Here is an 18,483-nt window from a genome sequence, read left to right on the forward strand (position 1 = left end):
TCTGGCGACTTTTGTCTCACAAACCATCGCTTAGTCTGTTGGCGTCCTGTCGTGTGTAGGAAAGTCTCCTACAGACAGCAGAGTCACTACCATAGTATTACTACTATACGTAGTCTGTGGCAGGCAGCTTCCGTCGTGTCTTCACTCTTTCTGTTGTCCCGTGTGTACTACTGTCACCAACTCGAATTGTCGCTGCCATAAATATGCTGTTGTCTCTTGTCCATCTGTCGCTGCCTCACAACTACAGACAAATATATGCCGTGTGTATGGGCCTTTAGTGGTAATGTGTTGGAGGTACATCACGTTACTGTCACGCTCCAGCCATAAATGCAGCTAAATGAAGCGTCTCCAGCGATTACAAGGAATGCGTGACGTGCAGCATTGTATTTCCTCTGGTAATTCGCTCTTCCCTCTGCTATTGTAAGCTCAGCGACCTTGCTGTGTTCTTAAGAGGCAGCTGCAGTTCAGAAACGGCTCTGTGCTGAGACTACGCCCAAACGCACAGCGACTTTCTCGCTTCTTCATGGCGAAACGTCCCCGGGGATGTGAACTGTCTTTAATTACATGACCGTGCTAAACGGGGGCAGATCCAAAAGCTTGCAGAATAGAGATGGGCAACAACACACTGATCATTTCTGCTGGTTACATAGTTATTTGGGTTGAAAAAAGACATACATCCATCGAGTTCAACCAGAGAACAAAGTACACCAGCCTGCTCCCTCACATATCCCTGTTGATCCAGAGGAAGGAGAAAGGTCCAATTAGCATGGTCCAATTAGGCGCAAAAGGGGAGAAAACTCCTTCCCGACTCCAGATGGCAATCAGATAAAATCCCTGGATCAACATCACTGGGCATTACCTAGTAATTGTAGCCATGGATGTCTTTCAACGCAAGGAAAGCATCTAAGCCCACTTTAAATGCAAGTATAGAATTTGCCATAACTAGTTCCTGTGGCAATGCATTCCACATCTTAATCACTCTTACTGTAAAGAACCCTTTCCTAAATAAATGGCTAAAGGGTTTTTCCTCCATGCGCAGATCATGTCCTCTAGTCCTTTGAGAAGGCCTAGGGACAAAAAGCTCATCCGCCAAGCTATTATATTGCCCTCTGATGTATTTATACATGTTAATTAGATCCCCTCTAAGGCGTCTTTTCTCTAGACTAAATAAACCCAGTTTATCTAACCTTTCTTGGTAAAAGCAAGAAGTTTTAAATCAGGATGATACCATTTACACGGTACAATACCCTACTGCTACTACTTTCTTGGTAAGTGAGACCTTCCATCCCACGTATCAATTTTGTTGCACGTCTCTGCACCTGCTCTAAAACTGCAATATCTTTCATGTAATGTGGTGCCCAGAACTGAATTCCATATTCCAGATGTGGCCTTAGAGTTAAACAGGGGCAATATTATGCTAGCATCTCAAGTTTTTATTTCCCTTTTAATGCATCCCTTTGCATGGTGTGCAAAGATTATTCAGCCTGGGCAGCACGGTGGCGTAGTGGGCAGCGCTCTCGCCTTGCAGCGCTGGGTCCCCGCTTCGATCCAACCAAGTCAGCATCTGACCTATGTAGAAAGGAGGCAGACTGGCACTAGATGTGGGTGGATGGACGCTGGGTTCACCGGATCATGTACTCCATGCTCAACGTGCTCTCCAGAGCATACAGTTTTGCAACTGACAATGAATTTTTGCCTCTGAGGAAGCTTTTTTAGCGAAACAGCTGTCAGGCATCCCCTCACCCCCACTGTAACACCGTGTGTCAGCCCACCGTGGATTAAAAGGTATTTCTATTTGCTTCAACTGTGCCTCTGCCTTCCTTCATTGTCAGTTGCACAAGTCAGCATCTGCAAGGAGTTTTTTATGTTCTCCCTGTGTCTGTGTGGGTTTCCTCCAGGCACTCCGGTTTCCTCCCACATCCCAAAAACATACAGATAAGTTAATTGGCTTTCCCCTAAAAATTGGCCCTAGACTACGATACACACGCTACACGATATATACACTACACAATACATGACATATGACTATGGCAGGGATCTGATTGTGAGCTCCTCAGAGGGACAGTTACTGACAAGACAATATACTCTCTGTACAGTGCTGCGTAAGATGGAGCTATATAAATACTAAATAATACTAATAATAAAGCCTTCTGCATTTTGGCCAATACCATTAGGCGGGAAGTTCGTATTGATTGACCCAAATCCAACCTGCATATAATGTGCTTGCAAGGTGGCATTATTTGCCTCTTGTTGACAGTCTCTATTGCGGAGATCAGAGGAAGCTACTGGCAGGAAACATGCTCGGTTTTCAAGGGGCTGTTTAGATATTGTTTTATAGGTGTCGCTGCTTTCTAGCAGCGGAGTAAGGAATGCAGCAATAAATGTCCCACAACCAGCAAGCTCTAGTGTATCCGATAACTGCCGTTATATTATAGAACTGTCTACGGTTTGCTTTAAAGGACAGAGGTATATGGAGGCTGCCATATATATTTCCTTTTAAACAAAGCCAGTTGCCTGGCTGTCTTGCTGATCCTCTGCCTCTAATACCTTTAGCCGTAGACCCTGAACAAGCATGCAGCATATCAGGTGTTTCTGACATTATTGTCAAATTAGACAAGATTATCATCATGCTTGTTTCTGGGTAATTCAGACTCTGCTTCAGACCAGCAGGACAACCAGGCAACTGGTATAGTTAAAATGTAAATAAATATGGCAGCCTCCATGTGCTTCTCACTTCAGGTTCCCTTTAAAAGATAACATCATTTACAGACACATGGGTAAAATTATAAGGTCCTTTCCAAAAGTGCACGAGAAAGATGAAAAATGTAAATGGACTTCCTACCCAACATATTAAACGTGAAGCAGGGCGAGAAAATGGCCTGGGGATTGGGATGGATCTGAAATTTTAAAGGACACCTGAAGTGAGAGATATACGGAGGCTGCCATATTTATTTCCTGTTAAACAATACCAGTTGCCTGGCAGCCCTGCTGATCTATTTGGCTGCAGTAGTGTCTGAATCACACACCTGAAACAAGCATGCAGCTAATCCAGCCAGACTTCAGTCAGAGCACCTGATCTGCATGCTTGTTCAGGGTCTATGGCTAATAGGAATAGAGGCAGAGGATCAGCAGGGCTGCCAGGCAATTTTCATAGTTTATAAGGAAATAAACCTGGCAGCTCCCATATTCCTCTCACTCCAGGTGTCCTTTGATAGGAGTGGTTGGCAATTCTCCCCCCCCCCCCCCCTCCCCCCAACAACATCTAAACTTGGTACAGTAATCTGATCTCAGTACCCACCACTCAGTTTTGTGCATTCTAAACATGTGATGTCTACCAAAAGTCAGAAGATGGTCTCTAGGCTCTAGGAGGCATGCCTCCCAGCAGGAAGAGGTGTGTCTGTCTAGGTTTTCTCCAAGGGGCATGTTACTTTTGCTAGCTTGGGTGAGCTCCCAGCATCATTCCTTTAGACAGCTATGCAGTTAGAAGCCCTTCCTAAACGATGCAAGCCACACCCCCTGGTCTACATCTCTAGAAAGGAAGATGTCTAACTTGCTTACAGCTGGCAGGGCTGAGAGGACAAGGGGATGGCATGACATCATAATGGCCATATGTTTCTTTTGGTTCATTCATCCTAACATTTCCCGTTTACCCTTTTGATGCGCTTTGAGGGGAAATTCAGAGTCATGCTTATGTGTCTGCCTACAGTTATTTTTTTCAAGCAATCCTGGGGAGATAAATAATCTGTTATAATTTCATATTCATAATATTCTTTGTGAACTGGTCCCCATATTTGTGTTTCTGAATATACCCAGCTAGGGAATGTTGGCTATAACTTTTGAGAACTGTTCTGAAAAAATGCTAATTCTTTGCTGTGTGATCATTTTGTATCTGTCTGCGACTTCATTCTAACAGAGCACCTCCTGCCCCTCCTCCTTCCCTCCCTCCCTCGCTGCCCTTTCCTGTGTTCATAGTATGCAGCCCCACCCCTGAGGATGCATCTGTGTGTGCATGCCCCTCCCCCTCTGACATCAACCTCCCAATCATACAAATGGTTGTCTGCGATTGGCTATTTTTTCTGTGCATTGTTTGCCCTGTTACTCCTTGCTCCTCTGAGTGAGTTTGTGTGCACTGTAAGCTCTGTTATTATGAATTGCAGACCAGCTGGAAAAATAACTGTTTGATCAAGCGGTTTTCTTATGATTGATTCTTTTCATGTTCTGTTATTGGGGATAAGCAATTCTTGTTTCCTCTATTTATAGTCCATCTAAACCCAACATTGAATAAGACAAATTCTAAAAGCAATTTGCGATAAGTGATTGTAACTATTGTATAGAAGCAATGTCTTACATGATGTAGCTTTTTTTGTGGGCCAAATGTGATAGTCACTGCATTATAGCTTGCTTCCTCTCTTCTCTGGATTCAGCTGGTGGGTGGATCAATCAGGTGTGACCATTTGACACCATAGGAGGAAGAGCAATAGACTATATTTCCCAGAATCCCTGTATTTCAGTAGAAACCATGTGTCTGTGTGTAGAAACGGGACTTCTAGCTCACGGGACTTGTAGCTCTGAGCAATGGTAAGACCTCAACCATGAAAGTGAAAGCTAAATGGAGTACAGTTCCCAAGCCTGTATGGATAGGTACACAGTTAGTGTTTTTTTTTTTTTTTTACTTGAAAACTTTTTTCATGGGTAATACTTTTTATTTACACAATATACAAGATTGCTTCTAGAACTTGCCTTATTCAGATTTGGGTTTAGTTTACATGACTGTACTCTGTAAAGTGCTATGTAAATACATAATAATCTGATAGGACATTAGACTATATGATAGGATTAGATTGTGAGCTGCTCTGAGGACAGTCAGTGACATGACTATGTACTCTGTAATGTTCTACAGAGATGGCAATGCTATACAAATACATAATTATAATAATACAATGGTAGTAGGACATTAGACAATAAGACTATGGTAGGATTAGATTGTGAACTCCTCTGAGGACAGTTAATGACAGGACTATGTAAAGTGCTGCAGAAGATGTCAGTGCTATATAAATACATAATAATAATATGGTAGGACATGACACTATGACTATGGTAGGATTAGATTGTGAGCTCCTCTGAGGACAGTCAGTGACATGACTATGTACTCTGTAATGTGCTGCAGAAGATGTCAGTGCTATATAAATACATAATAATAATATGGTAGGACATTAAATGAGGACTATGGTAGGATTAGATTGTGAGCTCCTCTGAGGACAGTCAGTGACATGACTTAGAACTTCTAAAGCTGACACTGCGCATCAAAAGTCTCTCACGTTGTAGAATTTAAGAGGCGGGCTTTTACTCGTTTGCTTTATCCCCATTGATGCATATTACCACCTAACATGTTGCCCGGTTTGAGACAGCAGACTTGCTTATCCTGTTCTGTAGCTGGCTTACGGCCGCCCTCTGGCCATGTGACTTGTATAGGGTATATGTGTGAATTGTTATTGCAGTAACACCCTTGTCTTCTGTCTGCAGGGCAGTGAATGGCTACGAACCTCCAGGTATCCGCGGATCGCAGCCTCCGTCCCCGCCAGGAATGCTCCCGCTCACCGTATGAACCCCGGAGGACAGACTGAACTTTTTGTTGTGGCTCTTTGCAGAAAGTTACAAAAACAAACTTTAAAAAACGAATTAAAAAAAATTGCTTAAATTTAACCTGTTCACTGCCTGGGAGGAAACCGTTGCCTCCACGCAGCCCCTGGAGGGCAGAAAAACAAGAGAGTCGTCCTATATTTACATGAGCTGAAAATGAGGTTGCGCAATATATCCTGTAGATGCCACCATCTTGGATGCTTCGTTTCACCGCGGACACCGCTTCCTGTGACCTATTCCTCTTCTCGCCTCCTGGTTTGCTGTTGTGCTGTGGACTGGCTGTGGTATCGTCTCAACGACAGGGCACAAGCATCATCGTCCAATCACGTGTCTACACCTCACTTCCTCTCTTGCTACGCCCACTGAGGCTTTCGACGCGGCAGGTGGAGAGCCAGGACGTTTGCGTCCCTCACCTGCCGAGAACGCACCAGACTTGGGGAAAAGGCCATGGATTTTCCCAGGCTCCCCCTCACCTCCTCCTAGAAAAAATATTCTTCTACTCTCTGGTTTCTCTTACAGGGTTAACATTCACATCAGTAAGAATGTGTTGTTTCGTGTCCTTACGTGTCACCTTCTTCAAGACCATGCTCACCGTTCCCGTTTCATATGGCTGCTGACCGATTGGATGAAGTGACGGGACTTTGTATAGCTCGTAAAGACTTCGGTAGCCAGATTGCCTGACTGTCGCAGCTGCTTCAGACCTATGCGATGGCGTTGCTTTCTCCTGATGATATGCAGATTGGGGAGGAGTTAAATTAGCCATCGCAATGATTTTGTGATGAGGGTAAATGCAAACTACTGCAGAGACCTCTCTCCAGTGGAACCTTCAGGACAGGTGCTTCATCCCAGAACAGATACGCTGCTGTTGTGGTGGCGTTGGCCTTTAAAATGACCCTAAAGCCAATGTGAGCAATATGAACTGGTACCTCCCTTAGACAATCGCGATAACCTCTGATGATGGTTATGCGCTCAGTTTGTATTGCCGAAGTTTAGGGTCAGTTTAAACTGTATGACCTACACCTCCACCGCCATGCCATTGATGGTTGCTTGGCACATCACGGTTAATGCTACTTTGTGTTCTACCCCCTTTATATACACCCTTTCCTGTCTGTGCCTCAGTTTCGTGGACCTCCTCCCTCTTTACTTGTGTGCAGATTCCCCTCCCCCCAAGTACGGTAAGTAGCCGTAGCTCAGTTAAGGATAATACACGATTTGGTTGCCCGCTAACGATAAAATACAGCCGTTTTGAAACAGAGAGGTTCACCTGTGAAAAGTTAATATGATTGCCTGTCTCTTTAAGAAGAGGGCTGTTTCGTTACAGGCCTCTTGCTCAGAAAAATAGAATGGGTATCCATGGAAACACATCTCCTTTCTAACAGTCTCAGAATGAAACCGTTTCTGAAAATGGCTCAGCCCTCACACAGAACATACATGAGAAATCCTGCCATATAGAATACTGTATTTAATGTAAGAGTGAACAGAGGCGCCAGCTGGATAAAAGGTTCTAAAAGGCTTAAAATCCCTCAGGAGGTGGTGGTGGACTCGCCTCCCCGAAGCAGACAAGATACCGTCAGTTTTATGACAACAGGTTTATTAATATACTCCAAAACAAACAGTGCAACGCGTTTCACGGGTATGTTCCCGCTTCCTCAGGCAATAAACAGATAGGAGTACTCAATATAGTCTCTAGGTCACGATTAGCGCCTCTGTATTTAGTTTGTATAGATACTTCCATATTCAGGCGGTTCAAATCCTATCCCCTAATTTACTAAGCTTAGAGCTCATCATATGATTTCAGAACTCAGAATGCAGGCGTACCTCTAATAGGCAATCATTTAGTACACAGTGTGTGTGCTGAAGTGTGGATATGAGCTGCACAGGGGATGGTAAAGCAGTGCATGCAGACAGAGTTTACAAGATGCAGGGAAAATAAAATGTTACATAACCATTATTCAGAGATCAGCACACACTGTGGCTAGTTTACTATCAGTGCTATAGACACAGTTTATACGGGAGGTAACTGGTCTGTACCATAAAAGGAGTGAAATCAATAATGCAAGTAGATGTCATTATTGATCAGGGCCACATTGTAAGCACACATGTACACTAAAGCATTACAGAGCCACAAAAAGCCCTAGTCTGCTTTAAGGATAGGCCCCACCCCCTCATCCTGAGGTTCATTAACCAATAAGAGAGCAGCTGCCGTTTGTCTGTATGGACCCTGGAATGTTGAGAACCTCAAGCACACGGGACAAGATAGTGGTGAAACTGAGGTACTGCAGGCTTCTTGGGGGTCCCATCACTAAGCAAATGCTGCAAATTCTTGACAGGTCCTCTTTAACTTTTTGCAGTCGAACCTCTCTAATGCACCTAGCTGGCTTTATATTGTACACGGTAATGTTGGCGGTATTGTGTAATTACTCGACCTTCCAGAGGGGGCAGCCCAAACACTGCTTAAAACAACCAATGACCTCATCAAGGCCTTAAACGGCCAAATAGAAAGGAGATCAATAAGTTCTGTGGCCACATTTCCTTTAGTTCTGATCTCACCCATAAAGCATCCCCCAACCCAATGGAGATTTATTACCCCTCAGTTATGCAATGAATTTATTTACAAACCTAATGGAAATTCTGCTTTTATTAGAGAGGCGGGGTTATCCTTTAACCCGTCTGCTGCTTTGACTGCAGTGAGCTGTCACATGGTTCGTCGCAGCCAATCAGATTGTGGATTTTATGATCGATCCTCTAAAACAGGAAGATGCGGTTGCCGCGGGTAACAACTGAACCCACAGCACTTTGTCCAGCGAGCTGCTACTGTCTAATAAGGACGGTTCCCTGCAGGGGTCAGCCAGGAGTGCCTCAGTGCCACTGCTGCTCTGCAGGCTATAAGCACTTTTAAGGGAGGGCTCCACCCACTCACGTTACTGTCTTGTTTTAAAGGGGCTCTCTGGGAATGAAAGGAAATTAAACTGCTTTTAAATTCTTTATAGTTTTTTGCTTTAGGAACTTCAGGAAGCCTGGAGATTTTTTGGAGCCTGGGACAGACATTCAGATCTGTGACCGCGCCCCTCCCCAAACAGACGTCGGCTTTAAGCCACGTACACACACTAGATCTTATTTGTTGTAAAGTAATGATCCACGAATCGTCGGCAGAAATCGGTTTAAAGTGAACCTAAACTAAGAGGGATATGGATGTTTCCATTTAAACAACACCAGTTGCCTGGTAGTCCTGGTGATCTCTATGGCTGCAGTAGTGGCTGAAGCACACACCTAAAACAAGCATGCAGCTAATCCAGTCTGACTTCAGTCAGAGCACCTGTTCTGCATGCTTGTTCAGGGGCTGTGGCTGAAAGCATTAGAGACACGGGATCAGCAGGAGAGTCAGGCAACTGGCATTATTTTAAAAGGAAAAATCCATATCCTTCTCAGTTTAGGTTCCCTTTAAGTCAGCCCGACGACGTGGAACGGTAACGACCCTTTAACGGTTCCTGGGCACAAGGAATGATCGATACAGATAATAATGGCTTATGCGAGGCTGGGTGTATACATGCCGTGATGCCACAAACGGCCGTTGGCACAAATACACACGTGCAGTCCCTACAGATGACCTATGCATGAACGTCTCTGTTTTTTTTTCGGTCGAGTGTTGCAAACGGCCGTGTCTGCAGAATCGTTGTGTTGAATCTCCTGCAGATGCTTTTCGTTTGTTGGGTTTTTAGCAAGTCTCGTCTCGGATAGAGGCTCCCCCTTCCCTCGGCTGTCCTGTGCTGCTCTGGCTGCATACTCAAAGGTCATTTACCCAAGTTCATCGGTGGCTGATCAGATCGATGCAGGCGCAAAATACCTGGACAACAATTTGTTTGCTTAGAGCAGTGATGGCTAACCTTGGCACTCCAGCTGTGACAAAACTACAAATCCCATCATGCCTCTGCCTCCCCGAGTTATACTTAGAGTTGTCACAGTATTGCAATGCCTCATGGGACTTGTAGTTCCACCACAGCTGGAGTGCCAAGGTTAGCCATCACTGGCTTAGAGCAACGTCACCCAATCAGAATACGCTGTTTGCTTTGTAATGGCTAATGTGCGATTGGTTATCATGGGCTTTCTTTATTGCACCTATCTGGACATATATCGGTCCATTACAAAGTAGCAGTTCACATTGTAATCCCATAAATAGCCAGGAGGGGCGCTGCTTGTTCTGCACTCACATGGACATGGCTATAAATATTGATCATGCAGTTGAGTTCTAATGTTTAAACCCTTTCCAGAGAGCCCCTTGAATAATTAGTTTAAAACCAATTCCTGTGTCGGCACCCTGAGTGGGACAGCTAAACCCCCTCGGCATTGTGCTAATATGATATCTACCCACACGATTTAAAAGCACACTTAATTTTAATGAAACCTCCCCCCCCCCCCTTCTTTAAGCTACAAGATATGTTCCCTCCCCCCCCCCTGTTCTTAATGTTGGAGTTGTGATATGACTGTTTACATTTTTTTTTTCTGTTTGTTTTTATTGTATATAGATTTGTAAACATAATATTTTTTTGCCTAAGATATTTGTACATAACTTGGGCCGTCTAGCTATATATTTATTGAAGATTCTATAAGGCATGTTTCAGATGAAGGGCAGAAGACTTTGCAGACGCTGCCGCCAATATCTCTTCCCCGCGACTATCATGGTTTGCCAGCGGCAGTCTGGAACGATGGCAATTTCAGTGAGGAATAAAAGCCGACATAAAAATATCTCTGTATGTCTTCCTTTTTATTTGTGTTTGGGGTACGTAGATGATCTGTGTGGAGACAAACTCTCAGTGACAATCATAGGAGTGTTTGATATTAAAATAAGCATAATAGAGTGCTTAAAGGACCACTGAGGTGACATGATGAGATAGACCTGAGTATGTACAGTGCCAAGCACACAAATAACTTGGCTGTGTTTCTTTTTTTTCTTTCTCTGTGTGAATGAGTTCAACATCAGGTAAGGAAGTGACAGTTTCTGTTTGGGTCGGACTGTGTCAGACTATAGCATAACCGTCACAGATAAGTAATTACAGCCATAAAACACTTTCCTGTCAGTAAATGGCTTTTGAGAGCAGGAAAGAGATAAATAGGGTCAATAATTCATAGATTTGAGCTCTAGCATACTTCAATGAAGGTGTCATTGAGTAGAGACAATGAAACAGTAAAAACTTAAAAACTAGTTTTAAATATCAAATAAAACAGTTGGATATTTAAAAAAGTCATTTTTAGGAGAAGACAAATAGATAGAATTGTTTTTCGTATCAGTTTATTTTCACCTTGGATGTCCTTTAACCATTTCAGCCGGCTGGACGTGATCATAACTTGCAGGTGGCTGCTCTGCTGCAGTGGAGTGCTCCTGCGCGCTCCCGTGCTGTTCCCCGGTAGCCGAGAGATCAGTGAACGTCCTCCTTGTGCTTCCGGGAAGAGAGAAGCACAAAGAGAAAAAAAAAACTCAAGGTGGCCATATTGTGGCCAAATAGTAAAGCTACATCTACATACATTTTTCAAGCACATTTACACACATTATAACATTAAAAATTAACTGTTTATTTCCCAACACCAAAAAATATCCAAATAACATTTTTATTGGAAAAAAAAAACATAGTTACCTAATGGTCTGAACTTTTTAAATATGCATGTGAAGGGGATATACTACAAAAAATTTTTTAAATTATAAGCTTGTAAATGGTGATGGAGGCAAAACTGAAAAAATGCACCTTTATTTTCAAATAAAATATTGGCGCCATACATTGTGATGGGGACAAAATTTAAACGGTGTAATAACCGGGACAAACAGGCAAATAAAATACATAGGTTTTAATTATGGTTGCATGTATTATTTTAAAGCTATAATGGCCGAAAACTGAGAAATGATTTTATTCCATTTTTTTCTTAATATTCCTGTTAAAATGCATTTATAAAAAATTTATTCTTAGCAAAATCTTTCACCTAAAGAAAGCCTAATTAGTGGTGGAAAAAACAAGATATAGACCAATAAATTGTGATAAGTAGTGATAACGTTATTAGTGAATGAATGGGAGGTGAAAATTGCTCTGATGCATGAGGTGAAAAATTCCTGCGGGCTGAAATGGTTAAATGATATGTGAGGCGAATAAGATTGTAAGAATGGGGGGAGCAGGCATGAACAGGGAGCAGCCCTAATGCCCACTGCTCCCCCTTCACCTCTGTCCCCCTCTGTTCTCTCCTAAAAGCCAGCAGAAGTTGCATTCAGGTTGGCAGCAGTGCACAAGTGCTAAGCCTGGCAGCGCGCGTCATTGATTGCACTCTCATGGATTGGAGCACTCACGTAATGTGCATGCGCAGGGCGCTCACAGCCACAAGAGCGTTCTTACAATCTTATTTGCCTCGGATATCATTTAACAAACTCAATGAAAAAATGCTCCTTTCAAAGGACACCTGAAGGGAGAAGCATATGATGGCTGCCATATTTATTTCATGTTAAATAATACCAGTTGCCTGGCAGCCCTGCTGATCTATTTGGCTGCTGTAGTGTCTGAATCACACACCTGAAACAAGCATGTGGCTAATCTTTTAGACTTCAGTCAGAGCACCTGATCTGCTGCATGCTTGTTTAGGGTTTGTGGCTAAAAGTATTAGAGGCAGAGGATCAGCAGGACAGCCAGGCTATGTGCATTGTTTAAAAGGAAATAAATATGGCAGCCTCCATATCCCTCTCACGTAAGGGACTCAGAGCTGAAACATTAAAAAACAACATTTTTTATACATACCCCATCCGCTCGGATCGCTCTCACGCCGCCGTCCTCCGCTGCCCCCGGAGACAGTCTAATGTAAGAGAAGTGCGCGGTTTGCGTATCTCTCTAGCGACTGCTGGAGAGATAAGTAGAGGGCGCACTTCTGCGTAGCCGGCAGCGACTGACGTCCGTGACGGGACCCAGTTCCCGAAGCTGTGGGCAGCAGAGGACGGCGGCGTGGGAGCGATCGGAGCGGATGGGGCTGCAGGAAGCCCCAGGTATGTATAAAATCTTTTTAATGTTTCAGCTCTGAGTCCCTTTAAGGTGTGCTTTCATTTGTACGGAACGTGGGAAAAGTTATCAATCAGGTTTCCTTTAATGATGTGTGTGTCCCTTTTTTTCTGCATTTGGATGCAATTTGTGGTTTGAGATCCTTCTGCATTTTAAATTCAAAGATTTAATTTTTGTGTTTGATGCAAATCAATGGTAACACAGAAAAATTGTGTGTGCGATTTTAAAGTTGGCTAGATAGATTTGCATGTAAATGAGCAGTAGCGATCTAAAAAAGATGAATAGAGCGCTCCATAGTGTAAAACCAAAATAGAAAGTTTAACCTCCTTGCCGGTTATCCCGAGCTCAGCTCGGGGTAACCTGCGCAGGAGGATTTCTCAGGCCCCGCTGGGCCGATTTGCATAATTTTTTCTTTCCTACACGCAGCTAGCACTTTGCTAGCTGCGTGTGGTACGCGATCGCCGCTGCTACCCGCCAATTCGCCGCTACCCGCCGCGCCGAGCCCCCCAAGACCCCTGCGCAGCTTGGCCAATCCGTGCCAGGCAGCGCTGAGGGGTGGATCGGGATTCCCTATGACGTCAGTGACGTCATCCCGCCCTGTCGCCATGGCGACCGGGGAAGTCCAGCAGGAAATCCTGTTCTGAACGGGATTTCCTGCTTACTCTGATCGCCGGAGGCGATCGGAGAGGGTGGGGGGATGCCGCCGCTCAGCGGCTATCATGTAGCGAGCCCTGGGCTCAAAAAAATAAAAATTAAAAAAAGTGCTGCGCTGCCCCCTTGCCGGCGGGAATTGGACCGGCAAGGGGGTTAGTATGCGCAAGTAAGTTCTACTTACGAGAATGAAGTTAAAATGACGCATGTAATACAGTCAATGCAGGATAATACATGAACTCACAGGTATTTTAACACAAGGCAAAAATTAGTCCGTATATGCGAATGGATAACGCATATAAGGAAGTGTATGGTACATTTTCAGCATGCAAGAGGGAGGACCATTACAATATACTGTAAGCATTGGTTAGCATGATTGTATGTTGTTACAAGATAGTTTGACACAATAACATATAATATTCTAAATGACTCATATATCTGGTTACTGACCACTCTCCTATGGATTATATTGGTATTTTTTAAAAAGTAGAGTAACCAGATATATGATAGTCATTTAGAATATTATATATTATTGTGTCAAACTATCTTGTAATATGCGTGACAGAGGCCACGCCCCCCGGTAGTGAGAGGACTTTCCCGACGAACTGATGCTTCGCTGCTGGCCACAGCCTGGCCGTGCGCACGCTACTGAAGGGAGGACGTGACTTTTGACTGTATTACATGCGTCATTTTAACTTCATTCTTGTAAGTAGAACTTACTTGCGCATACTAAATGTTCTATTTTGGTTTTACACTATGGAGCGCTCTATTCATTTTTTTTAGATGGCTACTGCTTGTTACACCCAAAAGACTAATTTGAGCGGTGTGAACTGTCTTTGGGAGCGCCAGACAATTTGTTTGTTTTTTGTTTGCATGTAAATGAACTGCATTGGTATGCACGGAAAAAAAAATCGCAAATGAAGAATTTGCATGCAAAAAAATAAAGCACCCTAACGACTATGAAGTACCTGAGAAATTGCAAACTCGTGACAAGTGTGACCGTATAAGGCTAGGCTTGAAGTGGGACGTTGTGTTGCATTCCCTGTATGACAGGAATGCAATGCAGCAGAATGGAAAAAGTAATACCGCAGGTTATGGCCACCTTGTGTTTTATACAGTGAAGCAAACGGTCAAACAGTATCATTCACTGCACCTGTTAAAGTGAGTCTGAGGCGAAGTAAAAAAAACAAGTACCTATGGAGAGGGAATGCTCTGGGTCCTATAGAGCCTGCCCGCTCCTCTCCTGCTCCCATTCCAGTGCTGGATCCCCTGTTAGCAGTCTCTGATGGGTCGGAGACTGCACCCTGCTGCTGTGGGAGGCTTTGGAAGACTCAGGAGCCCAAGTGCTCCTGAAGACGGGCCACTCCGTACTGTGCATGCGCGAGCTTGCTTTCTTTCTCACGCATGCGCAGTATGGAGCCGCACGGCTCCAAAGACTTCTGAACCCTCCCAAGAGATTTGAAGGAACGAGGGGGGACCAGGAGAGGATCGGGAAGGCTAATACGATGGGAATTAGGACCCAGAACCTTCCCCCTCCTTAGGTAAGTATCTTCTTTTTCGTTTACTTGTCTTCAGACTCCCTTCAATGCTTGCGTTTAGTGGTAACGCACTCCAAGCAGTGCGTTACCGTACCACAAGCTGTTATACCGCAACACTACCACCGCACTGTGTACGCCACATAGGTGGGGCAATGCAGTGCGGTTAGCTGCATCACATAGCGCCTGTTACCTTGTAGCACAGCACTGTGAACGTGGCCTAAGTCTCGGCACCTATATGGCTTTGGATTGGAGCTGGTCAATAAGATGCAAATTATATTCAACTTGGATTTGGGTCTGTGAAATGCACTTTTTGGCCCAGTTGAAACCTGTATGCAATTTACATGAAACTAGCATGTACATTAGAATCATCCATATCTCATTTACCATCTCTACTCAGGTTTTCCCAGCCTGCAACATTTCAAATAGGACAGGTTATCCGTTATACGTAAAGTCCACATATTGCTAATCTATTAGGGCCTGAGCCCACTAACGCAGTTGTGTCAGCTTTTCAGCGGGCAGAAGCAGACACAACTGCGTTAGTAGGCTCAGGCCTGTAGGCTTAAAACTTATCTTAAACAAATATAAAACAATTATAAACTAACTTTAAATTTGATTAGTCAGATAATTTGGTCAGCGCATGGCATGCCAAGTGATTCTGACTATATGAATTAATACACAGACAAGAGCGGTCAGGTATCAATAGCCAGAATGAGGTTTAATAGGAAGGGGAGCGGTATACATAAAGTTTCTCAAACCGCAAATTTGGAACATGCGCAGAAGCTACAGTATACATCTTATAGGGAAACTTATAAAAAAATCTCTAAACCTTTTGTTACAGGAAATCAACAAGTGTGAGGCTGTTTGGCTGTGCGCCCAGAACATGTGGTGGGCCATTAAGGGAAATGTAGCATAGGTGTGACAACGGATATAAGCTTGTGGTTTAGGCTTCAAAAGAATGTATCTGTTTAGCGACATTTAATATAATGGCTAACTCATACTATTACATCCCATCCTATCATATGGAGATACAAAATATATATGATTAACCTAGACTGGACAATAAGGTGTCCCTAGGACTATGAAGCACCCTTTGCTAAGCCTCAGTGCCAATTACCTTAACTAACAGTTTCAACTAATAAAGCAGATATCATAGTTTCTTATATATGTGTTCTATTGACTATTATGCAGGATGCATGGGGTGGTAGGGGTTTTATTGTTGGGTGTGTTACTATCGGATAGGCCGTGATCGTATAGTATTGTCAATATATGTCCTTATATGTGACTAATATAACCAATATGGACGCCTCTGAACAACATGGCGTCTGAACAGTCGCTAAGCACTGCAAAGCCTTATGATATGCCTTGCGGGTTACAGAACTAAGCAATTCCTAACACTATGTTTATATAAGTATATGTTCCTGTCTATCCTACTATATGGTTATAGTATGAGCAAGCAAAGGAATATGTGTTAGATATATTAGGTATAATAAATGAGTAATAAGGGTCCCAGGCCCCCCCCCCCCACATTCCCCTCTTTCCAGTTATGCCAATAACTGGACATCCAATCAGACCTCTATAGGTGAACTTCTCATTAGAACCCTGTAGGTCCTCCCTCTTTGCTAACAGTGAGATGCTCTTGAGCCCTAAGGGCTAAATACTGCACATAAATGTGGGTAGGAGTAGGTGTGGGTGATGTACACCTTTGAATACAGCACATGAGCAGTCTATATCCCAGGTAAATGAATAAAATTGAGGCTATGATACACAGGATGAATGTCAGCAGCTTCTTAACCCATCCAGTTAACCATGAAAAATTAAAGAAGTCTGCCCAGGAGGTATCTACACCAGAGTTCTGAGGGTCCTAAATCATAATGACAACTTGCTATTATCAACAATCAATTGACTGGATGGGTCAATGACAGTTGATAGCAGGTAATAAAAACTAATTATTAATAAGAAAAGCAAACAGGGGCCCGGGAATATCCTCCTCCTGGCTTCTTCAGGCTCTAGGTAGCCGGTCTTCAAGGACTTTATAACTGATTCACCTCCTTTGTTCATGGCCTGGCTACCACCTTTGCCGTTGATCTCCTCAACCTCTGATTGTTCGTGGCCTGGCTACCACCTTTGCCGTTGATCTCCTCAACCTCTGATTGGAACCTTCACTTTGCTCGCATGGACCCAAGTGGGGGTCCCCTCCATCAGGACAGCTGTCACAGCCACAACCTTGGTGAGTGGCCCATAGGGGAAATGGTCAGACTTTCTCCCTCTGGTCAGGCTCTGTACCACTACGACTACTACCACATCTCCAGGACGGAACCCTTCGGTTGGATCCTGTGAACAAAAAGGAAAAGTGCGAGCAAACGTTTCTTTCAATTTGGCCAAAATTCACAATCATCTTTTTATGGTCCTATTCATCCTCTACACCACCCGAGCCTAACCGAGACACGGCGAATCTGATATTCAACGATACTACTCGACATTCCGTTCATGTGACATCGCTGCCGGCGAGTACACGGCTTTAGGGATTGTATAGAGGACGACATTTCCACCAGGTTCATTTTGAGATTATGTTCTAATACCCATGGTTCACGAGTAATATAATCTTCATTCTTACACATTCACATCTACATCGGGTTTACACTGCTAACATGCACCCTCATACTCAGCATCATACACTCATACACAAACACAAAACTAATCCTGTGGAGTGATTCTAACATCTCTCCAGCATTCCCTCCCCTCTTTGCTCAAGTATTAAATTTTTCCATGTTGATGCCTATATTAGACCAGATACGTAATAATTTTAGGTGATATTGGGGCCTATAGTTTTTCAGAACCCCCCAAAAAAAACATAAGTGAAAAATAATGAAATCAAGTACCCCAAAAGAGTATGTATATATGTATGGAGATTCTGAAACTGCAGACAATCTACACCGCGATTGTCAACACAAAAAAAAAACAAAAACAAAAAAACAGCAAAAAACGAAATAAGCTCAATTAAGCGTCACTAATTCTGCAGCCTGTATCAATATTATATGTGGTAAATACATAAGGAAATGTGGTATGAGAAACACTAGCAATCTTTTAAAGGAAACTATGCTTCGGGGATGGGAATGGTTTATCATTATATATCACTACCTGACAGGGATGATTTTACTTCTAAACTGAAAAGATTTTTAACTAAACGCATAGAGCCTTATAGTAGACTCAAAATTCAGAAAAATTGGAATAATGTCCTAACTTGTAAGCAATACATGATATGTGATATTAACAGATAACAATGTGACCCAAAGGTACATGCGTTGCTCTAACGGTCTGCTTTCAGTGCATGCAGCAGGCTGCATACCCTGTACAGATATATGAGGTGCAGCCTCAATGTTTCTCCATCATTTTTCCATATAAATATGGCTTTCACGGTTTTACAACAATCTGTAAAATACAAGTACAGACAATATACAAAGTGATATATCCTCAGCAGTGGCATTTAGACATATTGATGTTACAATGGCTGTGTTTTATCAGTGTGGCTTGGAGGAGCAGTTCTTTTAATAACCTCTGGGTGGCGCAGAGGGGTTGTAGCAGCAAGGTGAGGCAATACACTGGTGGAGCAGGCCAGTAATTTTTTATAA

At 43.4% G+C, this 18,483-nt stretch overlaps 1 protein-coding gene across 7 annotated transcripts in view; it reads left to right on the forward strand.

Moving 5' to 3' along the window:
* NDEL1 (nudE neurodevelopment protein 1 like 1) overlaps positions 1 to 10,383 on the forward strand; it is an 82,139-nt gene extending 71,756 nt beyond the window's left edge. For 4 of the 7 annotated variants that reach the window (XM_068263705.1, XM_068263706.1, XM_068263710.1 and 1 more), the window contains exon 11: positions 5,524 to 5,587. Coding sequence is in view for 2 of the 7 variants with exons in the window: in XM_068263711.1 (XP_068119812.1) it covers positions 5,524 to 5,605 (82 nt within the window). In the remaining 5 variants the exon portion in view is untranslated. Of the gene's footprint in view, positions 1 to 5,523 lie in introns of all 7 variants that reach the window. The other 3 variants (XM_068263712.1, XM_068263711.1, XM_068263707.1) reach the window with 2 other exon arrangements.
* The last annotated feature ends 8,100 nt before the right edge of the window (positions 10,384 to 18,483 follow it).

This window comes from Hyperolius riggenbachi, chromosome 12, assembly GCF_040937935.1.
Source record: "Hyperolius riggenbachi isolate aHypRig1 chromosome 12, aHypRig1.pri, whole genome shotgun sequence".
Taxonomy (NCBI): Eukaryota; Metazoa; Chordata; class Amphibia; order Anura; family Hyperoliidae; genus Hyperolius; species Hyperolius riggenbachi.